General features: G+C 47.8%; 1 protein-coding gene and 1 non-coding gene across 2 annotated transcripts in view; one reads left to right on the top strand and one right to left on the bottom strand.

The window, feature by feature from the left end:
- RIPOR1 (RHO family interacting cell polarization regulator 1) overlaps positions 1-18,513 on the top strand; it is a 33,658-nt gene extending 15,145 nt beyond the window's left edge. Inside the window, exons 13-21 of the mRNA XM_056862705.1 lie at positions 1,463-1,584; positions 3,782-3,962; positions 5,616-5,751; positions 7,252-7,413; positions 8,253-8,411; positions 9,851-10,047; positions 11,191-11,274; positions 12,705-12,795; positions 18,416-18,513. Of these exons, the coding sequence (XP_056718683.1) occupies positions 1,463-1,584; positions 3,782-3,962; positions 5,616-5,751; positions 7,252-7,413; positions 8,253-8,411; positions 9,851-10,047; positions 11,191-11,274; positions 12,705-12,795; positions 18,416-18,513 (1,230 nt within the window). The remainder of the gene's footprint in view (positions 1-1,462; positions 1,585-3,781; positions 3,963-5,615; positions 5,752-7,251; positions 7,414-8,252; positions 8,412-9,850; positions 10,048-11,190; positions 11,275-12,704; positions 12,796-18,415) is intronic.
- Positions 4,387-4,458, bottom strand: TRNAD-GUC (transfer RNA aspartic acid (anticodon GUC)). The gene has a single exon. It is a non-coding gene; the product is annotated as a tRNA-Asp (tRNA).
- Positions 18,514-26,593: the final 8,080 nt, after the last annotated feature.

Raw genomic sequence — 26,593 nt, 5'->3', positions numbered from 1 at the left:
TCAGCAAAACAAACTCACATCTGCCTTGAATAGAGACTATTCCTGTCTGCGGGAGGGGGCGGATCACCAGTCTTAGATCCTTCTGAAGTAGAGATCTGCCAGGACCCATGAAGGGCCAGACCAAATGATTTTCGGGCCTTGAAAGTCCCCCAAGGAGCCCCTTAGCACAGAGTGTTAAGCTGAACGGAAGTCGGTTTCAGGTAGCTGGCTCAAGGTTGACTCAGCCTTCCATCCTTCCGAGGTCGGTGAAATGAGTACCCAGCTTGCTGTGGGTAAAGGGAAGATGACTGGGGAAGGCACTGGCAAACCACCCCACAAACATAGTCTGCCTAGTAAACGTCGGGATGTGACGTCACCCCATGGGTCAGGAATGACCCAGTGCTTGCACAGGGGACCTTTACCTTTTTAAAAGTCCCCCGGGCCTGACATTCCCCACCCCTGCTCTATGGCATGGTCAGTTCTTTTGGCCAGCTTTCCCCAATTCAGTCCTCTGTGGTTTTTGAGGAGAGCTTTGGACATTGCAGGACGTTCAGGCAGCTTGCCATGTGTGCTTTCTGCACAGTAAGCTTTGCCTTCTGGAGCCAGTGTAGTGTAGTGGACATTGTGGCAGATTTGGACATTGGACGACACAGGTTAGAATCCCTGCTTGTACCATGGAAGCTCGCTTGGGCCTGTCACAAATGCCCAGCCTGATCTACCTCAGAGGGTGGTTGTGAGAAAATGGAGGAAGGGAGAACGATGTTCTAAGCTGCTTTGAGTCCCAACTGTGGGGAGAAAAACGGGATATAAATAAATACAGGTGACTGCAGCCTTCCCTATGTCAGAAGCACTTGGGGGAGTGGCCAGGTCAGAGCGGAGGATGACACACAAGTCCTGTGTTAGAATGTGATGCAGAAGTGTGGAGAACAGGAAAGAAGAAGAGTAAAAGTTGGGGCCTGGGGATCCCCTCGAATTACAGCTCGTCTTCAGACCACAGAAATCAGTTTTCCTGGATAAAATGGATGCTTTGGAGGGTAGACTCTGTGGCATTGTTCTCCACGGAACACATGAAGCTGCCTTATACTGAACCAGATCCTTTGTCCATCAAAGTCAGTATTGTCTACTCAGACTGGCAGCAGCTCTCCAGGCTCTTAGGCGGAGGTATTTAACATCACCTACTTGCCTAGTCCCTTTAACTGGAGATGCCGGGGATTGAACCTGGGACCTTCTGCATGCCAAGCAGATTCTCTACCACTGAGCCACAGCGGCTCCCTGTCCTCCACAGGCTCCACCCCCAAATCTCCAGGAGTTTCCCAACCTGGATCTGGCAACCCTACCCCCCCATCCACCGCCGGTGGCCTGGGGGGGACCTGTCAAACCTAGGCGAGGTGGAGATGGGCTTGGAGCTGAAGCAGAGGAAAGCCCCAGTAGATTAACAGAGCTGTGCTGTTTGATCTCCCCCCACCCCCGCTTCATCTCACAGCGAAAACAAGAGGAATGCCTGAGCCGGTCATCCAGCACCAGCCTGACGGTGCAGCGCGCTCTGGAAAGCTTCAACTTCCTCAATGCTTTTGAGACGGACGATTCAGAGGGAGATGAGAAAGGGTGAGTTGGGCTGGACCAGGCTGTGGCTGAGAGCCAGCGTAGTGCAGTGCTTAAGAGCGGTGGTTTGGAGTGGTGGAGTCTGATCTGGAGAACCAGGGTTGATTCCCCACTCCACATGAGCAGCGGAAGCTAATCTGGTGAACCGGATCAGCGTACACTGCATTGTGGGTGGAGATTGAAAGCCTGCCGTTGTTAGTTTGTTGTTGCTCTTGTTTAACAGCTGATACAGGTATTCTGGTGAGATAGTACACAAAATTATTTTAAAATATTATTTAAAATTACATTCAGGCTTGTGTATAAAGTGTATATAAAACATAAATGAATTTGGGTCCCATTCCCAAGATATCTCATTATTTACATGCAAAAATTCTAAAATATTCCAATATACGGAAAGATCTGAAATATGGACCACTTCTGGTCCCAAGGAGTCCTTATAAGGGATACTCAACTTGTACTAAGAGCTTTACGAAAGCATGGTGGTTGTTAACTCAGAGAAATTTTTTAACAGAGCGGTTCCTCAGTGGAACAGGCTTCCTCGGGAGGTGGTGAGCTCTCCTTCCCTGGAGGTTTTTAAGAAGAGGTTAGAAGATGGTCATCTGTCAGCAATGCTGATTCTATGACCCTAAGCAGATGATGAGAAGGAGGGCATCTTGGCCATCTTCTGGGCATGGAGTAGGGGTCACTGGAGGTGTGGGAGGGAGGTTGATATGAATTTATTGCATTGTGCAGGGGGTTGGACTAGATGACCCTGGCGGTCCCTTCCAACTCTATGATTCTATGAATAGCTGCCTTGTTCAGGGTGGGTTCGGTATCCCAGGGTGCCTCACTCCAGGCTGCCATCTCTGCTTGGTACACAGCGGGACTTTTTCACTTGTGTCATCAGAGATGACACTGAGACATAGAGGCCTGATATGATCTCCTGTGAAGTTTAGTTTTTAAGTTAAAAGCAGCAGCAGGTGGGGGGAGGGGAGGCTGAACAAAATCCAAAAAGCCGCCTGGAACCAGTTAATTCCCCCACACACACAACTGCAGTTAATTTAAAACAGGAGCTGTGATCATAAATCTCCTCTGGCTTCATCTTGTTTGGTCCTGATTCAGCTGCCTGAAGCGAGAAACCAGTGTGATCTTGCTTGACAGGTGGATCCCTGTAGGATGTGCATCAACAGCTCCACCTTGTGCCCAGGGTTTGATATTGCTTCCTGCAATCTGTAGCTAATGACCATTGGCTGCCGCCCTGGATAGCAGAAAGGAAGGAAGGAAGGAAGAGGCAGCACCAGTATCAGGAAATCAAAATAAGGCCAAGCCCAATGGTGCAAAATAGGTAAAAATATTTTTTATTACTCAGAATAAAAGTTCCCTACGTGTTTCGCTCAGGGGGATTCTTCAGGGAAATCTGTTATTATTGCAGTAGTCCTTATGAGCATACATTCTGAAGCATAGGGCATTTTTATCCTGAGTAATAAAAAATCTTTTAATCTATTTTGCACCATTGACTTTGGCCTTATTTTTGTTTCCTTACCTGGATAGCCTAGGCTAGCCAATCTTGGAAGCTAAGCAGGGTCAGACCTGGTTAGTAGTACTTGGATAGAAGACCAGGGTTAATACGCAGAGGCAGGCAATGGCAAACCACTGCTGAACATCTCTTGCTTTGAAAGCCCATTAAACACCATAGGTTGACAGCAACTTGATGGCCCAAAAAACCCTGCTACAGATGTAAACTCTGGGCTGTATCCTAAAATCCCAGGTTGTATCCTGAAACTGGGTTGTATGCTGAAACCCCGGGTTGTATCCTGAAACCCCGGGTTGTATCCTGAAGCTTGCCTGCCCTGCTAAAATGTTAGATGTGTTCAGGGGCCCTCTGGGGTTGCATATGTTCTGTATCACATGTACACATAAATCTGCCTTATATTGAGTCTGTACTAGTCAATATAGTCTACCCTGACTGGCTGCAGCTCTCCAGGGTCTCTGTCACCGACTACCTAAGCCTTTTAACTGGAGATTCTAGAGATTGAACCTGGGACCTTCTGCGTGCCAAGTGGATGCTCTGCCACTGAGCTACGGCCCCTCCTCTCGTCCAGCCACATCACTATTCATGCACTCCTTGGTTGTCGAAGCTGGATTGAGCCAGGGCAGAAAAGTCAGGGTACCAAAGACTGGACTCTGAGGACGTGCTTATCTCATCTGCTTCTTCTTGCAGGAAACACAGCAGCGTGCAGCCTTTGCCTTTGAGCAGGGTGCCAGGATCTGGCGATGCCATCGGTGAAGAAACAGCAGGGTGCTTTCCCATGGAGGGCAGCTTGGAACCCATGAGCACCGGCAGCGAATTCCTCGACAGGGCACTGGTTCTGCATTTGAATTACTGCAATGGCTTGCTGCTGGTGAGGGCGAAGTGAAGGGGTCCTTTCCATTTGCAAACCCCCTCTTCCATCTGTGTTTCTTCTTCTTCTTTTGGTGCCCCACACATCTGCCCGCTTTCCTAACAGGAAAAGTGTTGGTGATGATCACTAGCGCAGTTACTTTGAAGGAGGAATTAGACCTACCCTACTGCAGGGCTTGTCTGTCAAGGGCTTCTAGCCATGATGACTAAATGGAACTAAAAGAAGGATTTGCATGTACCACTTGTGGGCTTCCAGTGGCACCTGGATGCTCACAGGTGGAAAAACAATGAACACATGAAGCTGCCTTATACCGAATCAGACCCTTGGTCCATCAAAGTCAGTATTGTCTATTCAGACTGGCAGCAGCTCTCCAGGGTCTCAGGTAGAGGTCTTTCGCATCACCTACTTGCCTGATCCCTTTAACTGGAAATGCCAGGAATTGAACCTGGGACCTTCTGCATGACAAGCAGATGCTCTACCACTGAGCCATAGCCCCTCAAGTGCTAACATAGATGGGTTCTTGGTCTGATCTGACAAGGCACTTCTTATGTTTTCAGTAGAATCTTATCTATGGTATATCCCTCAATCCAATTCACTCTGTGAGATTCCTGAAAACTGCCCTAACTTGCAACTGTTATTTAGTCCTTAAAGTAAAGGTCCCCCGTGCAAGCACCGGGTCATTCCTGACTCATAGGGTGATGTCACATCCTGACGTTTACTAGGCAGACTTTGTTTGCGGGGTGGTTTGCCAGTGCCTTCCCCAGTCATCTTCCCTTTATTTACCGACCTCGGAAGGATGGAAAGCTGAGTCAACCTTGAGTCGGCTACCTGAAACCAACTTCCGTCGGGATCGAAAGGTTGTGAGCAGAGCTTGGACTGCAGTACTGCAGCTTACCACTCTGCGCCACGGAGCTCCCTGCGCCACAGGGCTCCCTATTTAGTCCTTGTGTGTGTGTAAAGTGCTGTCAAGTCGCAGCCGACTTATGGCGACCCCTTTTTTGGGGTTTTCATGGCAAGAGACTAACAGAGGTGGTTTGCCAGTGCCTTCCTCTGCAGAGCAACCCTGGTATTCCTTGGTGGTCTCCCATCCAAATACTAACCAGGGCTGACCTTGCTTAGATTCTGAGATCTGACAAGATCAGGCTAGCCTGGGCCATCCAGGCCCCGTGGTGCAGAGTGGTAAGCTGCAGTACTGCAATCAAAAGCTCTGCTCACAACCTGAGTTCGATCCCGACAGAAGTCGGTTTCAGGTAGCTGGCTCAAGGTTGACTCAGCCTTCCATTCTTCTGAGGTCAGTAAAATGAATACCCAGCTTGCTGGGGGTAAAGGGAAGATGACTGGGGAAGGCACTGGCAAACCACCCAGCAAACAAAGTGTGCCCAGTAAACATTGGGATGTGACGTCACCCCAGGGGTCAGGAATGACCCGGTGCTTGCACAGAGGACCTTCACCTTATTTAGTCCTTACTGACTTGTTATTTGTGGTATGATATTACATAGTTGCCGTCTCTGAACCTGATGGCCGATTTCTCCTTTTTTGTGTTGTTCTGCACGTAAAACATGCCACTAGCTAAAAATGGCTCTTTGCAGGGTGTCAATTGGGGTTGTGCATTCCTACTAAGGGTATCTTGTGATGCTTCTATCCGATTTGTAGAAACTTGGCCATTTCGGACCACTACGCTGCTGTGAAATGTACGCGCTCGACAGGCTGGCTAGGGAAGCTCAAGTCCTGGAGATGGTCTGCCGCCTAGCCGGGGAACGGTCAGGGACAGCCAGTTCTGCCGAGGAAGGTAAGGAAGTGTGCGATGAGTGCTAATTCAAGGCCACTCACTGCCTGGGGAGAGCCAGTGTGGTGCAGTGGTTAAGAGCGGTGGTTTGAAGCTGTGGAGTCTGATCTGGAGAACCGGGTTTGATTCCCCACTCCTCCCTTGAGCCGCGGAGGCTAATCTTGGTGAACTGGATTTGTTTCCCCACTCCTCCACATGAAGCAAGCTGGGTGACCATTGGCAAGTCACGTTCTCTCAGCCCCACCTACCTCACAGGGTGTCTGTTGTGGGGAGGGGAAGGGAAGGTGATTGTAAGCCGGTTTGATTCTTCCTTAACTGGTAGAGAAAGTCAGCATATAAAGGCCAACTTCTCCTTCTCCTCCTCCTCCTCCTTCTTCCTGAAGAGGTGGGTCTTTTTCTTTGGATGTTTGTGGGAAGTGGAAATTATACCCAGGGCACCCACACTGTTGTTTTAAACGCACATCAAAACAGCAGTCACCATATTGTTTACACTGGATGATCCTACTTTCTTGGATGTGCTTACTAGCATATTCTGATGGGAAGCCGAATTAGTAGTCTGTAGCAGCCAATTGAAACAGGAGTCCAGCCACACATTAAAAGATTAGCAGAATTTATTCCAACGTAAGCTTTCACGAGCTAGAGCTCACTTCATCACATGCACAAAGTGTTCAACCAATGATGTAGACATACAAATACATCACTTTGATGGCTGAACGCTTCATGCATCTGATCAAATGAGCTGTGACTCACAAAAACCTATCCTGGAATGAATGCTATTCGTTTTTAAGACAAGTAGAATTAGTCTTATCACAAAATATAATATCACAAGATAACAGGAGTAGGCAAGACTCCTGTTTCATTTTGTTGCTGACGCCAGTCTCACTGTCCAACTTTCCCCTCCCCAATGCCTCAAGTGAACTGTGTGCTTTTTTATTTAAGAGGGTTGCGAGTATTTTTGTGCTCGATTTAATTTCTTACCTGATTTAACAGGACCTGTATTTAAAAGGTTGTAAAACTGATACAAAGATAGATGAGGGTGGTGTGACTTCACAGCCGCCAACCAATCAGGGTTGTGCACAGCCAGCCTCCCATTACAAATGTTCAGAAGCAGTTTACCTTGTAGTCAGATGCACCTTTCCTACCCCAGCTTGACAAGATTGTTTCTGGAGTACAGTGACAACTGGTGTAGCATTTACTTGTTTGCACACTACTGGACACTTTTTGGACTGATGGGAGGAAGATAAACTTTTGCAGACAGTGGGTTGGATCCCGAAGGATCTGTTCTACTAGCAGATATGCTTTCCTTTGGTGGAAGGAGCCTCACCCTGATGCAAGAGCCCCTTCCCTCAGAGGATGGCTCCTTTCCTCCAGAGAAAGCACCTTTATCAGCGGGATACATCTGCAGGATCCACGTTCCTTAGTGGTTCAAAGGGAAGATCTGCTGGATCTGCAACGGTGGCGCTAGTTCCAAACTGATTTTGTGATCTCTCTCTCTGTTCTCAGTGGTTCAATTCTCCACACGGAAGGAGGGTGTTTTGCCCTTCTGGGACAGCTGTGTGGCCAGCCCTAACATGTACAGCTGCCCCGTGGAGAGATTCCTAAAGACACTCAGTTCCCAATACTCGATACGAATCAATGAACGGCAGCAAGGCCTGGCCGATTCAGGTAAGTGCCTCATGCTCAACACATTCCCCTCTCCCCAAGATGTAGATTCTGTACCAAGATGTATATAGATTTGCATCCTGAATAAATTGTGCAGTTTAGTTTCTTTGTCACAAAACTAGCAAAATAATGCCTGTAACTAATTCCCTTGGCTACCAGAAAGACCTTCTCAGTTCTCGCCCCGATCACTGACATTGTTCATGTTGCCAGCCTATCGCCTATTACTTCCGCTGGTTAGAAATCCATAAATTTAGACGAGCTTTCTTATTGGCAAGGTGTAATGCCTTAGACTCAGCCGAGACTCAAAGGAGATACAATAAAATTATTGTAGAAGAACGCGAATGCCCATTTTGTCCAGATCAAGTAGACTCCCTAGCCCGCATTGTTTTAGCATGTTCACAAAATAATATTGCACGGAATAAAAATATCACTCCTTGGATAAAACAGCTAATAACACTTTATGAGAAGCGGATACTGCATTATCTACTATCATGTAGATCAGTGAATTGCATGAGAAAATGTGGCAATTTTCTCTCTTTATAGTGTCAAGAAGAAATTAATCTTCATTTCCCCCTTTTTTAAAATTGTGAAATGGCCAGATGAATAGCTAATGGCTGTTAAATCTAGGGAAAAGAAGTTTCATCTGTTGAACCACCTCCCCTATAAAATTCAATACTTTCCATAAAGGAACTTTGGTTCTTATTCCCATGCCAGTCTCTTATTTTTGTCAGTCCCTACCACTGTCCTTTCTCGGTCACTTCCCAAACGGAAGATGCTCAGAGTGTCTCAGTGTCAGGCGAGCGTTTATGCTGTGAGTATTTATGAGTTGCTTTCTGCTCTAGTGTGCGTGAAGCTGGTGGAAGAGATTCTGCAGCGCAGGCTGCCCAGGCGCCAGGGTGGGTGCCAAGCAGAGCAGGTGACGATCTTCCAGTACTGGAGCCACTTCGAGGCTCTCCCTCCATCAGCGCTGGACTCCTACATCTTGGATTTGGCAGAGGAAGGTACATTACGTGACGAGTGTGGATCCAGGATGGGGGAGGAGTTCTTGTGCGTTTGTCACTTGGTGACTGCAATCTCAAGTGATGACTTAGGTGTGTCTGAAATAATGCCTTTTTTATTCAGTGATAGGGATCCCAAGGCTACATTGTCAGTGGCAAGATTTATTTCAGTCCTTATATCCCTCAAACATTAGATTTACGCTACTCAAGATCAATGGATCAAGGAGCTTCTAAGGGATAAAGGAATTAGGTGTACAAACAGCCATTATAGATCAAACACCACAGAGACAACTGTTGTCATTACCCCACGTTGGCTCGAAGGCCATTGTTTTATGGGTGGAGGCAGTTCACGGAGTGGCTCGCTTCAGAGATAACGTGAAACCAGGGTTTATCTTGACTGAAACCAGGGTTTGGCTTCCAAATAATCATTCAGATCATGGCCTGCCTTGACAAATGGTGATTTTATCACTTTCGCTCTTGCCAGGCGTCTCTGTAGCTGGGAGCGTGGGAGGAGGGCCCCGGGGAACGTCTACATTTGCAGTTTGTGCAGAACCATAAACGGGACTAATTGTGGTTAACAAACCAGCTTTGGAGCCAGGTTTAACAGACCAATTAGCCAAAATTAATGGAGTCTCCCATGTTTAGTTGTTCACACTAACCATAATGAGTTCAGTTAACCCATGGCCCCTTGGGATGTGCGCAATGGAACTGTTCAGAATAAGCTTGGAAGAGGGGTGGATATATGTCAGTCAGCCCAGAATGTTGGACTTAGAATCATAGAGTTGGAAGGGACCACCAGTGTTATCTAGTCCAACCCCCTGCACAATACAGGAAATTCACAACTACCTCCCCCCACACACCCCCAGTGACCCCAACTCCATACCCAGAAGATGACCAAGATGCCCTCCCTCTCATCATCTGCTTAAGGTCATAGAATCAGCATTGCTGACAGATGATCATCTAACCTCCAGGGAAGGAGAGCTTACCACCTCCCGAGAAAGCTTGTGCCACTGACTTGGAAGCAGGAGACCACACTTTGGGGTGCTCACTCAGTTGCTGTCATGCCACAGCTTAACCTAATTGCTGCAAGCCTCCCTGAATATTATAAGTCTTTTGCATGATAAGGAAATTACTTTTTTCCCCCTAGTGAAGTGGTAGGTCAGAGGTTGAGACATCTTGCACAAACCTGCTTTTATGTGAGCGTGCCCTTCCTCCTCCCCTTGTGTGCCACGCTGGGGTCAGTTGGCGGTTGTGGGGAGGCCTGGGCAAAGAGTACCCCTGCCCCTCTCTGCCATCCTGCCCTTCCCTACCAGCTTGGTTGGAGCCTCCCTTTGAACCCAGGACCTTCTGCTATGGTCCCTCGCTGAAACAAGGCGGCTCTGGTTTTGGATTCCCGTAGCTGGTCCACATAATGGTTCTTTGCCCGTCTTGTGCCTTTGTAGTTCTTCTGGCCCAGAACCTGAACTCGGATGACCAGGACGTGGTCCTGAAGGCTCTTAAGCGCATGCCCGAGAGCCGGCTCCGCAAGGACGGACTGAAGGCATTGAGCCTCCTGCTTGTGGAAGGAAACAGCAAAGTTGTCGGGGCGGTGTCAGCACAGCTACGCACCCTGTCGGAGAACCCTGGTTTCCGGGAGAGGGTAAGTATCCGGATAAGGGTGCAGGGAGGTGGTCTGTGGATGGGGAGGCGCATGAGGCTGCTTTTTTCAAGGGTCACACCCACACTACCAACTCTGTTGCCTTCTTCTGCAGTTTTGCAGTCGGGCTCTATTGAATCATTTTGTACTTACCGTTATTGTATTTATTATACAGATCTGTTGTCTGTATTAACGGGCAACAGTCCACGCCACCGTTCAAGGTGCTGGCATTTCCAGCGGTCGCTGGAGGTGGGCAGATGTGGGCAACAGGAGCCAATATGCACCACCTGAGCCTTTTGTTGCGAGAAGCGGTTCTCCTCGCAAGTTGCAAACACCCCTGACTGGGCCGCTCACACTTGGGGGCCTCTGGCTGAGGATGGCCTGATGCCACCTATCTGGATGGGGGCTCGGAGCAGACAGGCCCAGTTGGGAGGCGCTACTGCGCTGCGGCAAGCCGGCTGGCAGATGAACCCTGCCTGGCAGCCAGACCTACACAGAGTTTGGGGGGACATGGCAAACCTAGGGGGAAGGCACAGGTGGGGAAATGTGGAAACCTGCCTGAGCTAGATGTGGAGGCAGGCAATGGTAAATAACCTCCAAACGTCTCTTTCCTTGAAAACCCTACAGGGTTGCCATAAGTCAGATGTGACTGACACAGACAAACAGGGTTGGCCTTGGTTAGTACTTAGATGAGAGACCCCCAAGTAAGCCAAAGTTTGCTATGCAGAGGTGGACAACAGCAAACCACTTCTAAAATGTCTTGCCTTGAATACCCTATGGGGTTGCCAAGTTGGCACTTTCCACCACCAGGAATTGTGTGATCCACCTTGATTCTCTGTGAGAAAGGACCATAAATGAAGCAGATGATGATGATGATGATGATGATGAAGCAGACTGGAACCAGTGGACAGTCAGTATCTCCCAGAGAACTCTAGGAAGTGTAGTTCTGAGATAGTACTAAAGATGTCTTTCCTAGCCCATTTTTAGATATATCCTAGAACTACATTTCCCAAGGTGCATTAGTTGGGCGCCATGTTGTTTAATCAGGTTTAAACCAGTTTGTAAATATATGTCGTGTAGCTGCCTTTACTGAGAAGGGGTTGCCTTACATTGGGAAAGGCCAGCTGACAGAATGTTCTTCCTTAGGCCCTGGTGAGTTACCTCGAACAGCTGGAGGATGAGGAAGTACAAACACGAATTGCTGCATGTGCGGCTTTGGGTTGCCTTAAGGTAAGGTTGCTTGGCATTCGTCTGAGCTCAAAAGCCAGCTTTTCCCACCCTTTGTCAACTTGGAATTTGGGAGTTTTCTGGAACCATTTTGCCCTCTGTGTCTGAGCAGGCCACGCACACAAACACCCGTCATAAGGAGGGGGGACAGCTTCCGAATCAAAGCAGGACTTGCTCTCTCTTTCCACCTGTCTTGCGGCAGGTCTTCGTTCCTGCTCTAGGCTAAGAGTGGAAGGACAGAAGTCCGCTGGCCCTTGCTCTTCAGCTTGTGCCCAAGGGCTACCACCTCTGCGCCCACCCAGGCCTTAAATACCTGGAAGAAGCAGAGGAGATAAAAACAGTATGGTGGTTATTGAGCTGCTGCTAGGTGGCAGGATCTTCCTTGGTTCCTCTCGAGCCAGAGCGGAGAAAAGCAGGTCTGGCTGGAAAAGCCCATGTTTCTGTCAGTTGATCCGAAATGCCCTCTTTGCTTTAATGCTCTGTAATGTTTAAAGTACTCCTATGTTGTGAGTTGCCCTGAACAGGGACAGCTCAGGCTACCCAAGTCTCTTCAGATTTTGGAAGATAAGGGGGGTTGGTCCTGGTTAGTACATGGACGGGAGACCACCAAGGAAGTCCAGGGTCACTAGGCAGAGGCAGGAAATGGCAAACAACCTTAGAACATCTCTTGCCTTGAAAACCCTATGGCAGAGGAGTCAAACATGCAGCCCGCGGGCCAGATCCCTTGAGAGCTCTTATCCGGTCTGTGAGCCAGCTGAGGCAACCCCTCCAGTCCCGATATGGGCTGGCAAGCCAGCTGTGGGCTGAACAGCTGAGGCAGCCATACACACCGCTCGCCCCCCAATCTGGGCTGGCAAGGCATGGCCCTGCCCAACCAAGTGACATTTATGTCATATCCAGCCCTCGTAACAAATGAGTTTAGCACCCCTGCCCTACGGGTCACCATAAGGCAGTTGCAACATGATGACACTTTGCATCCATTCTTTTCTTCACATTTATTGATGTTATACTCATCCTGAAAAGCTGGACACCATATACAAGGTGTGAGCTGTAAGCCATGTTTTAAGATGCTTCTTGTGCCTTCTGGCTAATACATAATTTTACCACTGAGGGAGGCCTGTAAAAGGCCAAAACGTGTCTGGTCAGATTTTGGTCATTTTATGTACTAACATCGACTGCTATGTGTTGGTAATATTTGTAACTATGTTTTTGCTTTTTAAGAAGCCTGTATTTTAGGCCCTGTGTTTTTAAATACACTATATATAATAAAAAAATAGATTTATTGGTTGTTACATTAGATAGTGTTTAGCTCAACCCCCTTTGGTTTCCCCACTTTCCACTACCATCATGTTGTGGGTTCTGCCCATTGAAGAGGAAGAGTTAGAACCTGACAGCATCGTCTTTCTTATTTTTTTCCTCCTCACCTTCCGTAGGCCAAGGAGAGTGTTGAGCAGCTGGTGTACGTGTGCCAAACTGATAAGGAGGCCGTGCGGGAGGCAGCCAAACAGAGCCTCATGCTGTGTGGTGAGTACCCTGCTGCCCATTCAAGTCTCTCCCCCCACATACACACACAGTACGTTGGCAGGTGGCTTCCTCTGCTGCCCTGTGAGGCGGGGTGGAGGGTGGGGTCTGGTTTCATGCAGCACTATGCAATGCCCACTCTGTACTGAGACGCTAGGGAGAGCCTTTGCTAGCCAGCATTGTGCCGTGGTTAAGAGTGGTGGTTTCGAGTGGTGGACTCTGATCTGGAAAACCAGGTTTGATTCCCCACTCCTCCACATGAGCAGCGGAGGCTAATCCGATGAACTGGATTTGTTTCCCCACTCCTACACATGAAGCCAGCTGGGTGACCTTGGGCTAGTCACACTCTCTCAGCCCCACCTACCTCACAGGGTGTCTGTTGTGGGGAAGGGAAGGTGATTGTAAGCCGGTTTGAATCTCCCTTAAGTGGTAGATAAAGTCGGCATATAAAAACCAACTCTTCTTCTTCTTTTTCAAGGGCAGGGTATAAAAAGTGTTTGGCTCTTGAATTACCCCGCCCCTCTGAACCATATGAACCTGCCTTATACCGAATCAGACCATTGGTCCTTTAAGGTCACTATTGTCAGACTAGCAGCAGCTCTCCAGGATCTCAGGCAGAGGTCTTTCACATCACCCACTGTGTGTGTGTGTGTGTAAAGTGCTGTCAAGTCGCAGCCGACTTATGGTGACCCCTTTTGGGGTTTTCATGGCAAGAGACTAACAGAGGTGGTTTGCCATTGCCTTCCTCTGCACAGCAACCCTGGTGTTCCTTGGTGGTCTCCCATCCAAATACTAACCAGGGCTGACCCTGCTTAACTTCTGAGATCTGATGAGATCAGGCTAGCCTGGGCCATCCAGGTCAGGGCTCATCACCCACTACCTTATCATTTTAGTTGGCGATGTGGAGGACTGAGCCTGGGACCTTCTGCATGCCAAGCAGAAGCTGTACAACACAGCCACAGTGCCTCCCCCCCGGTCCTTCACTGGATTTAATGGCTGATAGAATCCCCTGTCCCCTTTGCCCTGTGCTGCTGTTCACTTGGCCAGAGCCAAGAACGCTAAGCCATTGTTGTTTATCCTTTGTTAGATGGCACTGAGAGAACCATCTGACTGTCTAAGTAGACTTCCGGGTCATGACGAGCCGGCTGCACAGGTTGGGATGCCGTTGGCCAGTCTGTTTCCCCCTCCCCACCCCGCCTGCCTGTTGTGCCAGCGTCTGCCCTGGATCACCCCACCACCCTTATCTTATTTGGGTCTTTTGTCTTTACTGTGGCACACTTCCTTCCCACCCATCCACCCCCAAGTCTGTAGGCATTCCCTCGAGCGTCCGTGTTCTGGGTCCGCGTGTCTCTGTCTATATCACCGGTAGCAGAAGGAACAGCGTTTCTGTTGAGGAGCTGTGATAAGATGCCAGGGTTTGGGCGCTCTTATCCAGCTAGGCCTTTTTATTTATCCTTTGGTCATTGACCCATTTTATACCCCCTTTTCCTCACAGCTCAAGACAGCTTCACAATTTTAATTTATTTATTTTGCTGTCAAGTCACTGACAACTTATGGCGACCATGTAGGGTTTTCAAGGCAAGAGACGAACAGAGGCGGTTTGCTTGTGCTTAGCAACCCTGCTTCCTTGGTAGTCTCCCATCCAAGTACTAACCAGGGATGATTTTTCTTGGCCTCCGAGGTATAGAATCATAGAGTTGGAAGGGACCACCAGGTTCATCTAGTCCAACCCCCTGCACAATGCAGGAAATTCACAACTACCTCCCCCCCCACACTCCCAGTGACCAGAAGATGGCCAAGGTGCCCTCCCTCTCATCTACCTAAGGTCACAGAATCAGCATTGCTGACAGATGGCCATCTAACCTCTTCTTCAAAACCTCAAAGGAGCACTAACCACCTCCCGAGGAAGCCTGTTCCACTGAGGAACCGCTCTGTTGGAAAATTCTTCCTAATGTCTAGACAGAAACTCTTCTGATTTAATTTTAACCTGTTGGTTCTGGTCTGACCTTCTGGGGTAACAGAAAACAACTCGGCACCCTCCTCTATATGACAGCCCTTCAAGTACTTGAAGATGGTTATCATGGCCCCTCTCAGTCTTCTCCTCTCCAGGCTAAACATACCCAGCTCCTTCAACCTTTCCTCATAGGACTTGGTCTCCAGACCCCTCACCATCTTTGTTGCCCTCCTCAGGACACCTTCCAGTTTGTCTACATCTTTCTTAAATTGTGGTGCCCAAAACTGGACACAGTACTCTAGGTGAGGTCTAGGCAAGATCGGGCTAGCCTCTGCTACCCAGTCATGACAGCTTTACAATATGTAATTTAAAAACATTCAACTAACAATTAACACCCCAGTTCAGCTGCCCAACCTGATGAAATGCCTGCAGGCTTAAGCTCTCATTAAAAGTTCTGGTGAACTAGAATGCGGGGTCATCTGCTGAAGTTGCCCCCGCCCCACATGCACACACAGAAGCTCTTCCTTTCTGCCTTTCTTTTGCCTAGTCCTCCCCCCACCCCGGTCAGCCCTCTTAATGTTCCATGCATGCTTGCAGCATGAAGCCCCCCCCCTTGGTGAAGTCACAACTGTGGTTCCTCCCCTTCCTGTCACATGACTTCCTGAAATGTGCTTTCACCCCAGTGGATCCCATGCTGCTGTCTGGGCTTTAAAGGAGGGTGCTGGGTGGAACCACTTTTCGTAAACGCTAATTAATTTTGTTTTGTCATTAGGCATAACTGTTGGAGTTCGCAGTTAGTGCTTTCATTACTTCTAAAGTTATAACTGACCAATATTTGACGATTCGATTTAACCTTTGACCTACTGGATGCCCACCCTAACCCACTGTGGTAGCACGACATTGGGCATGCCCAGTTATTGTGGCTGCAGTCCTATACACACACACACACACACACACACTTGGGAACTAGCCCCATAGAATTCAGGCAGAGACATTTCTGAATGAACATACATAGTATTTAGAGATGCCACCCCACACTGCTGCTTGATGGAGTGGTGGGAGCAAAAATCGGGGGAAACCGGCATTACACATCACTACCAGGTATACAGCCTGGTATACCAGGTATACAGCCAGGAGTGATGCTATGACAACCCCCCAGTTTGCAGAGTCTCTGACCACCTTCCAACACTTCCAGGAGCTGCCAGGAGAGGGCTGGCAGCCCTAATAGGGTTGCACTATAAGCAATTTTCCTCTCCCCCCCACAATCCTAGTAGTTTATTACTTGCCGCTTCTCTGGTCAGCTGCTTACCAACACACCTATGGTAACGTCTTGTCTGAAACAAATTTGTATCTTTGGAATCGGCAGCCGTTCACACACCTCTACCCTCTGTGGCTGCTTCCGCTACTTCTAGATGGAGAAGTTTGGGGGTGTTGGACTTGTCAGCACCTGAAAGGCACTCAGAAGGTGCTGATTCTTCCCTGGTGCAATTGGGAGACTAGGAAAATTACTAGGGCTGGAATGGCCGGCCCAGCCAGGTGCCCAGGTGTTAGTGCGTTAAACCCCATGAAGTGCAGGTGTGCGTTTCCCTCCCCTAGTACTTCCTGTGCCTTCTGGCTAACTTCTAAACTGCACAACCAGCAAGTTGAGAGGTTAGATGTAGCCTTCGGAGGACTGCCTGAAAGCTGCCAAGAAGGCAGCCAACAGAAGCTTTTCTAGCACAGCCCTTTCTGGTAATGGAGGACCAGCAGTGGAACATCCAAATAAAAAAGCAGTAGCATCCAAATATCTGCCAGATTGAGAAATAAAGATGATTAATTTGTTGTGCCGGGTCCATTTATTTATAAAGTGCAAACGTTCACATTCAAGCTGAACCTGGAGTATGGATCTGCTACCTAGCTGGAAAAGTCAGAAAACAGAGAACTACTGGGGAGATACATTCTACACGGTTTTTTTTCCCCACAGCAGGTTCCAGAGCAGAGCTCTAGAAGTTAGCATGATCCGTGTTTTGCCCTAGGCAGCATCCCTGACATAGGGTTCCCACTTTACTTCATCTCTGAAATTAAAACATTACAAATAGTTTATCCTACAGTGTACCATGCAATCCAGACTAAATTGGCAGTTTCCACTGATTCTCCCTTCTTGTAGATTCCCCTCATGCCGTTACTCAGGATCTCCAACCCCCAGCAGTAGCATTTTGTGGAGACGAGTGGCCTTCAGTGGGAAAGGGAGGGGGTGTGAGACAGGAAAGGTCCATGTTGATGATGGGAAATGTAGCCTGAGTCCAACCCAACGTCTGCACAGTTGTTCTGAGGTGTGCTGTCTCCTTCGTGTTATCTGCGTAATGTAGCCTGACAGACTGCCTATCGGGAAGACATTTAATTGCAATTTAGGATGGGAACAGGCATACGTGAGGGGTGAGCCCACTGAGAATCCACAATCTCCCCTTCTGAAGAGACATTATCGACTGAACCAGGCTGGGTTAACCATTACTTTCCTGTTTTCAAGAGAAGCCAGCTTTGCAGAGTGCTGATTGGCTGGCTGTTTTGACAGTCACTCAGTCATTTCCCTCCTTCTTTCCTACCTGGTTGTTGTGTAAATTGGCCGGCCGGTGAGGCAGTCTCTCCCTTACGTTTCAAGTTTTTTTTTAAAGATTTTTAAAAAAAGATAAACCAAATATACATTTTGATGGGCAAAAAGCATGTCAGATGGGGTACAAGCCAAGAATTTGAGGGAGATCCTGAAAATTCATGCAGGAATTGGAGACATGTATGTGGATGGCCAAGGCTAGCCTGATCTCATCAGATCTCAGAAGCTAAGCAGGGTCAGCCCTGGTTAGTATTTGGATGGGAGACCACCAAGGAATACCAGGGTTGCTGTGCAGAGGAAGGCACTGGCAAAACATTTCTGTTAGTCTCCTGCCATGAAAACCCCAAAAAAGGGGTCGCCATAAGTTGGCTGCGACTTGACGGCACTTTATACACACGTTAGTAGAGGAACGAGGGAAGGAAGAAGCAGCGCTTGCTCCGTAGCTGAAAAACCTATACCCATTCTTGGGGAATGTTAGAACGGCTTTCACGGCTAAGATCCCCAGTGTGAACCAGAGCACTTGTCCCACATGGTACTTCTCCTTCTCTTTACACATCTTTATTGCAAAAATCAGCACAGGCACAAACGAGAAATTAAAATACGCTTCAGAGGTCTGCTTGCAGACATACCCCAGAAAGGGTTACATGAAAAACTGTGGCTCAGGACAGGAGAAATCAAGAGCCCATCCAACCTGTCCCAAAACTACAAAACGAGCCTGCGCACCATTTCCAGGCGGAAGAATTCTGGCTGTCACCCGGACGGTCCTCACTGTCTCTTAAGGGGAGGGGCTTTGGGTCCAAATTCAAGGAAATCTCAGTGGGGGCCACCACTGGCTTGAACGTGGCTTGGGAGAGGGTTGCAGGTTAGGTCTGATTGTAGCCGCTCACACTGAGAATTGGCTCCAGGCAACAGAGGCTTTATGAAAAGGTGGGGTGTGGTTCCCTCTCTGTTTTAAGGCACCTGTATTTTTGACAGCTTGGCTACTAAAACTGTTTTGTGGTCTCTCTCGGTAACCTCTGTGGATCTTGCTTGTCATAACAGCATCCTAATTGTCCGCTGACTGGTATGTGTTGTATTCGCAGGGGAAGATGGAAAATCAGCGCACCGACGGCTGGAAGAGTCCCTCGACAGTTTGCCGCGGATCTTTGCCCCGGGCAGCATGGCCAGCACCGCGTTCTGAAGGGGGGCACGCGCTTGACTACCTGCGGGTCTGTTTGGGACCCAGAACCTTGCATGCCCATGCCATAACATCAATTGTGTCGCTCAGGCTCAGGGCCAAGCCAGCGTGCCGCCAGCTGGGCAGTTCCTTGCCTTTCCAGCACGCCTACACAGCAGTATTAGCAACGCCCCGCACACTGCCTTATGCGGAGGAAACCTTTCGGGTACCCCCCTTCCATGGCCTCCCTGAACAGCAAGTTCCTCTGTTCTGAAGGGGGTGGGAAGAGAGCTGAGATGATAGGATGGGCTCTCTGCATCCCCAAGAGGAGAGGGAAGGGGAAGGTTGTTTTTAATGAATGGTGCTATGGAAAACCAGGGGTACAGAGTACCAGAGGTCTGAAACAATAATTGTAGAAGCATCAAAAAATACCAAAAGTTGTATACAGTGAGGGGGAAAAGTATTTGATCCCCTGCTAAATTTGCCCGTTTGCCCTCTGACAAAGAAATGACCAGCCCACAATTTTAATGGTAGGTTTGTTGTAGCTGTGAGAGACAGAATAACAACAGGAAAACCCCCAGAAACCCAGAAGACTAAAGTCAGAGATTGATGTGCATTATAATGAGGGAAATAAGTATTTGATCCCCCATCAACCAGCCAGATCCTAACCCTCAACCTCCCTCGGTCTGGGGCTCCATGCAAGATCTCATCTCGTGGAGTTGCAATGATCATGAGAACGGTGATGAAGCAGCCCGGAACTACACGGGGGGAACTTGTCAGTGATCTCAGGGCAGCTGGGACCATAGTCACCATGAAAACAGTTGGTAACACACTACGCCGTGAAGGACAGATCTTGCAGAGCCCGCCAGGTCCCCTTGCTCAAGACAGCACATGTACAGGCCTGTGTGCAGTTTGCCAATGCACATCTGAATGACCCAGAGGAGAACTGGGTCATTCAGATGTGCATTGGCAAACTGCAGACGGGCCTGTACATGTGCTGTCTTGTGTAAGGGGACCTGGCGGGCTCTGCAAGATCTGTCCTTCACGGCGTAGTGTGTTACCAACTGTTTTCATGGTGACTATGGTCCCAGCTGCCCTGAGATCACTGACAAGTTCCCCCCGTGTAGTTCCGGGCTGCTTCATCACCGTTCTCATGATCATTGCAACTCCACGAGATGAGATCTTGCATGGAGCCCCAGACCGAGGGAGGTTGAAGGTTAGGATCTGGCTGGTTGATGGGGGATCAAATACTTATTTCCCTCATTATAATGCACATCAATCTCTGACTTTTGTCTTCTGGGTTTCTGGGGGTTTTCCTGTTGTTATTCTGTCTCTCACAGCTACAACAAACCTACCATTAAAATTAAGGACTGGTCATTTCTTCGTCAGAGGGCAAATGGGCAAATTTAGCAGGGGATCAAATACTTTTTCCCCTCACTGTATATAATTCAAAAATTGCAAAATGTAATGGAACATACATAAGATTATTATTGTAATTACAAAAGTACAAGGTTGTACCAAAATATGTCCACAGTTCAAAAATGGCAACGTTATCAAAAACATTTACAAGCCAAATACAGCAAATAAGCATTTCAGTACAGACATCATGTACAACTTCAGTATGGCAATTCTATTTTTTAAAAGTTTACAAACTGGAGAAGGGCACACAACAAAAGACAGGATGCCGGCTAAATTCCTGTTTCGATGTATGAACCTTCATCAGTCATGAATGACCTTACACTGGTTAATTTTTTGATGCTTCTATTATTTTTTAGACCTCTGGTACTCTTGTACCCCTTGTTCTTTCCCATAGAAGCCTGCTGGGTTGGGAGGGACCAAGAATTTGGGCGCTCTGTTGTTAGCCGGGGTCCAGCGCCCCTTTTCTGAAAACGAGCCTTGACAACTGTGCCAGAATTTCCTTGGTCACTAAGGCCAGCCTCCAACTCAAGAGGAGCCAGTAAAAAGCAGTTGTTTGTGTGTTGATTCTGCTGTTTCCACTTGAAGATGTCCTGCTCCCATTCAGTGATTATCCAGGAGCCTGCGGGGCATCTTCCGCTACTGACAGCTTGCCTCCCTGAACAGCAAGTTCCTCTGTTCTGAAGGGGGTGGGGAGAGGTCTAATATTATAGGAGGGTCTCTCCGCCTCCCCGAGAGGAGCAGGAAGGGAATCGTTGTTTTTAATTAACGGTGCCATGGAAAACCAGACAACGTGGATGGGTTGACTCTGCCTCCTTTGGGGCTATTTTATTATTTTTATTTACACTTTGGGTGTGTGTGCAAACGAACGCAAAAGTCCCTTTTCTATTAAAAAAAAACCCTCTGTAAATTAATCTATCTACACAGATATATAAATATATTATATATATATATGTATGTAATGTAATTACTGAGAGTTCTTGGCTAATTTTTTGATTTTAAGCCTGAAATAAAAATGAAGTTTGAGAAAGCTGTTGAGTTTTGTCGTTTTTCTGAATGCTTCCCTGGGGGGGGGGCTGATAACTGGGAAGTTAGGTGTCGTGCAGTGATCAAAACCACCTTGGGGACTGCTCAGGTCAGCGGAGCGTGCACCATCAAGACTTCAAAGATGTTTTCATTTGCGCACCTGTAAAACAGGAAGAGAGGATGAACACCCTCGCCAGAAGCAAAGGGGAAACTCCAGCGCCCGTGGGTGTCTCGCGAAAACATCAACTCAGTACATCACCAGGGAGGCGAAGAGAATGCCAAGGATTAACATTCACAGAATGGTCTAGAAGTGGGTCGTGCCGTAGCGTTGCTGAGCCGGTACCTGGACGCCATAAACCCAGAGCGCCCTACGTAAGCCCCGAAGAAGGAATAACTATTTTGAACAGGAATAGATTAAGAGTACCAAAACATCCCTGTAAAACCTAGGCGTCTGCCGGGTCTGGGCTTGTGCCATCTAAGACTGTGTACACCCTTCCTGCCACTGAAACTGGCATGAACATCCCCTGCTTGCCAGCTCCGGTCCGCTGCCCATGCAGCCACTTGGGACACCCAGGTGGCAGAGATCAACAATGAGGGAGGAGCCGATGGGCATAGTTTGTCCTTGTCATTGCTTCTCAGACCCACACTGCTGGAGAGAGAGCGTGGTGTAGTGGTTAAGAGCGATGGTTTGGCGTGGTGGACTCTGATCTGGAGAACCGGGTTTGATTCCCCACTCCTCCACATGAGAGGCGGCGGCTAATCTGGTTAACCGTGTTGGTCTCCCCACTCCTACATATGAAGCCAGCTGGGTAACCTTGGGCAAGTCACATTCTCAGCCCCACCTACTTCACAGGGTGTCTGTTGTGGGGGGAGGGAAGGTGATTGTAAGCCGGTTTGAGTCTCCCTCAAGTGCTAAGAGAAAGTCGGCATATAAAAACAAACTCTTCTGCTGCTGCTGCCTGGGTCCATGCTACTTCAGGAGTTTGCTCTGGACCTGTTGAGGCGGCATGAGAAGTTGGCATATGCTTTCTGTGCACACCTGGGCATATGCTTTCTGTGCACACCTGGGCCACTATCCCTTGGGTTCAAGGTGGGCCTCCCCTTTGTCTTAGACCCAGCAGGGGCAGCAAGAGGCTTTGGTTGTACTTTGATCAAGCAGTGCAGGCAGAATTTGGGTTTTCTACTATCCCTCTCTTTGGTTCCCCTCGATCTGGTGCATCCTGCGCTCCAGCCTCCATGGTCCCCTGAAACAAATACTTAAAAGTTGTACTAGAGCTAGATTACAGTCCAGTAGCACCTTAAAGACCGATGAGATTTTCAGGGTGCAAGCTTTCAAGAGTCAAATCTCCCTTTGTCAGACTCTATTGGACTTGGATCCGGCTCTTCTTGAACACATGAAGCTGCCTTATACTGAATCAGATCCTCGGTCCATCAAAGTCAGTATTCTCTACTCAGACTGGCAGTGGCTCTCCAGGATCTCAGGCGGAGGTATTTAACATCACCTACTTGCCTAGTCCCTTTAACTGGAGATGCCGGGTATTGAACCTGGATGCCAAGCAGATGTTCTACCACCGTGCCACAGCCCCTCCTCTTCTTCTGCAGACCCAACATGGCTATGTTCCAAAACGATCTCTAAGATGTACTGATACAGAGACCTAGCTGGCTCCAACAGTACCTTTGTGGCATTATGGAGAAAAACCAGTAATGATACACAGGCGTAAGAGAAGAGAAAAACCAGAAGTGCTGCCTAGAAAACAAGCACAGTGGATTTCTTAAGTGGCTCTGCCCTGTCACAATGAAACTGGCTTGGAAGCACCAGGTTAAATATTAGCCCACCGCTGCTCTTGTGAAGGATCCAGCTGTCCTTTCCCGTGTTGGTCTGGCAAGATTCCTTGTGCGCACATTCTTCCGTACAATTTCTGTGTGACTGATCTGCGAAAACATTCAGAGAGCTCTTAGCCCACCTCTGAGATAATTAGACTTGAGTTAGATCTAGTTCTCACCAAGCTCTGTCTAGGCTGTGCCACTCTGGAATCCAGGTAAAGTATCACACGACTGAATGCTCCTTCATCAACAAAATATTTCCTGCATGTAGTAAGCCAGTGTGTTGGGTCTAAAGCTATGCTTGAACTACTCTTGGTATGCCAATCAATTTTCTTATAAGTTGACCGCTGTCCAATGTCCCATGAAGAAGTAGAAGAAGAGTTGGTTTTTATATGCCGACATTCTCTACTACTTAAGGGAGACTCAAATCGGTTTACAATCCCCTTCCCTTCCCCACCACAGACACTCTGTGAGGAAGGTGAGGCTGAGAGAGCTCTAACAGAACTGAGACTTGCCCAAGGTCACCCAGCTGGCTTCATGTGTAGGAGTGGGGAAACAAATCCAGTTCACCAGATTAGCCTCCACCGCTCATGTGGAGGAGTGGGGAATCAAACCCGGTTCTCCAGATCACAGTCCACCGCTCCAAACCACTGCTCTTAACCACTACACCACGCTGTCTACGTAGGTGGCAGTTTATCTTTTTAACTTCAACATAGGGTTGTTATGAGTAATGGCAGCCGTCTCCCGTCAGCTTGCTCTAACGGCTAGCTCTTCCAAACAAGAAAACAAGCAGATTATGTTTGACACCCCTGATCTAGGCCCTCACATGCCACGTGGCCAGTGAAAACTATGGTAGGCTCAATGGCAACTGGCAAGCCTGTGAGTGGTATAATAAAATAAGTTGAAGAACATTGAGTCCAAAAACAACCAAAGCTTTCTACCTGGCTTTCCAGTAGAAAGAATGGATCATGGTCATCTCTGACCATTCATGGGGATACTTTTCGCTAACAAGGAAACTGAGGTTCACTGCTTGGGCTTAGCACTGAGCTCTCCTTGGCTGTTTTTATCCAAAGCAAGGACATGCAATAGGGGACAGAACTGGTAGCTGGGTTGATGCTTCCTCTGGGAAAACCTGTAGTAATGCAACCTGGGCAATCCAGAGTGTAGTGGGAGAATTATCGTTTGCTTTCCGAGAAAGGGCAGCTCGGCCATAAAACACATGTCCATATCCACCTAACCATCCTGAGAGAGAACAAGAAAAGATGAAGGGGGCGGGAGAGGTATGTTTAACTTTATTTGGTGGAAAGCACCGTCAAGTTGCAATCAACTTATGGAGGCCCCGTAGGGTCTTCAGGGCTAGAGATATTCAGAGGTCGTTCGCCATTGCCTTGTCTCTGTATAACAACCGTGGCCTTCCTTGGTGGCTTCCTATCCAATACCAACCAGGGCCTTCTTTATTTTATTAGATTGATATCCTGCCTTCCCAATAGGGACCCAAAGCGGCTTACCTTGTTCTCCACTCCTCCATGTTACAACAACCCTGTGAGGTAGGTTACGTTGAATGTGTCTGACTGCGCCAAGATCACCCAGTGAGCTTCCATGATAGAGCGGGCATTTAAACCTGGGTCTGATGATCGTGGACTCTCTAACCCAGGGGAGTCAAACTCAATTGTTACGAGGGCCGGATATAACATAAATGTCACTTGGGTCAGGTCGGGCCATGCCTCACCAGCCCGGATCGAGGGTGGGGGATTGGCTGTCTTGGCTGGCTCGCGGGCAGGATAAGAGCGCCCAAGGGGCTGGATCCAGCCCTCGTGCCTTATGTTTGACACCCCTGCTCTAACCACTACACTGCACTGGTTCAGACTGTGTTGAGTTTTTAAACTATGAAGTATTTTTTGTTGTTGTAGTTTCCCATTTACCTGCAATGCACAGTTGAAGATGGGATTTGCAGCACAAAATCACAAAAGTGTCATAAAGCTGAGCTGAAACAGGGGAGGGGGGATCTTTGAATGAAACACTTGGTGCCAATTTTGGGGTGGGGGTGGGGGGGAGAGCACAGAAAATGGGTAAAAGTGCTTAAATGCAGCCAAGCGGCATTAAAAGGAGATTACGTGCTGCACCTGCACTCAGTGTTCTCCCCCCCCTCACTTGGCAGATGTTTCAGGTCGTGCTGCCAATGTATATCTTCTTTTAAAAACCACCTTAAAAACTATGCCTAGCATGATCTCTCCCTCATGGAATGTGCTTGCCTAGATAAGGACGATGGATCCCCATTGTGCAACCAGGACTGGCTCTACAATCAAGTGGGGGGGGGGGGCTTAGGGCTGCCAACTTCCAGGTGGGCTTGTACAAAAGAGATAGCTATGCTGAATTAGGAAAAGCTGTTGTGGGGAGAGGAAGGGGAAGGAGATTGTAAACTGGTCTGATTCTTCCTTAAGTGGTAGAGAAAGTCGGCATATAAAAACCAACCCTTCTTCTTAATTAAGGGGTTGATTAAAAAAAAACACCACTATTTTAGTCTGGAAACTTAAAGTTATCTGTGGTCAGTTTTTATGGTCTATGTTTTTTATGTTGGGCTTTTTTCTAATGCAGGATTTTAATTAATATCATTTCATTGTTGTTCTTAAATTTATTTTGTAAGCTGCCTCAAGTAGTTTCCTGGAGAGGTGGCATAATTTTTTTCAAAATAATACACTTATAATATGTTGCGAGGAAAGTACTATATAGATTCAAGTGAAAGGAAGCTTATTTTATTTATGGCTCGGTACTGATGGATCTTTGTGAAATAATGTAAGGAAATTATTTATTTGCTTCATTTATAGCTAGGGTTGCCAGCTCTGGGTTGGGATATACCTGGAGATTTTGGGGCGGAGCTTGAAGTGGGTGGGGTTTGGGGAGGGGCTTCAATGCCATAGTCCAATTGCAAAAACAACCATTTTCTCCTGGTGAACTGATCTCTATCTGCTAGAGATCAGTTGTAGTAGCAGGAGATCTCTAGCTAGTACCTGGAGGTTGACAGCCTTATTTATAGCCTACCTTTCTTACTGAGACCCAAGATCTTCTGTCCCAGTATTTGTGGGGTGGGAGATAAATGGCAGTTCATCCACACAGAATGGATTTCAAGCTACCTGTTGTAAGCATTGACAGTGTCAATCTATCTACCCTTTTCACTGTTCCTTCCAGTTGAAAAAGCACATTTCGGTGGCATTTGAAAAACAGTAGCTGCAGTCCACATCTTCTTAGGAGGGAAGGGAAAACTGCCCATTGATTTTTTTTTTTTAAGGCTGTGAATGGCACTCAAATACATGTGAGCAAACAGGACGCCACTGTGTTTATTTTTCCCCCTTGGCAAAGTGCCTCTCAGAAAACAGCAGTTCAACAGGCCTGGCAGGATTTCCCAGCGCTGGCGGCTCTGCCTGTTGAACCTCCGCCTGTCAAGGTGGTCAAAGCTTGGCCAAATTAACCAAATTCCTACATGGAAAAGATATGGATGAATATAAAAAAACTTGGGCAAAGGCTGCCACATATTGGGCTAAACTGGCAAAAATGGATTTTACTACTTTAATTAGTGAGTTATAGAAACTAGTTTTAATATTTTCATATTTTACTGTTAATAGAGGTTTTTAAAACTGTTAAGACACTTCTTTGGAAGTCAGGTGATGGGTCACTTTTTTAAGGTGGGTGTAGGGGTGAAGGGGTATCTTTTTGGTTTTTATAATGTTGTAACTACGAATGTATTAATTAACATATACAGATACTCTTTTGTATTTTTTATGTTAAGTGTCTTTTTTACTATTATTATTTTTACATTATCTTTTATTGTATTTGTGTTATG

The sequence above is a fragment of the Euleptes europaea genome, chromosome 17 (genome assembly GCF_029931775.1).
Source record: "Euleptes europaea isolate rEulEur1 chromosome 17, rEulEur1.hap1, whole genome shotgun sequence".
Classification (NCBI taxonomy): domain Eukaryota; kingdom Metazoa; phylum Chordata; class Lepidosauria; order Squamata; family Sphaerodactylidae; genus Euleptes; species Euleptes europaea.
This window is presented reverse-complemented; position numbering and strand designations above follow the sequence as displayed.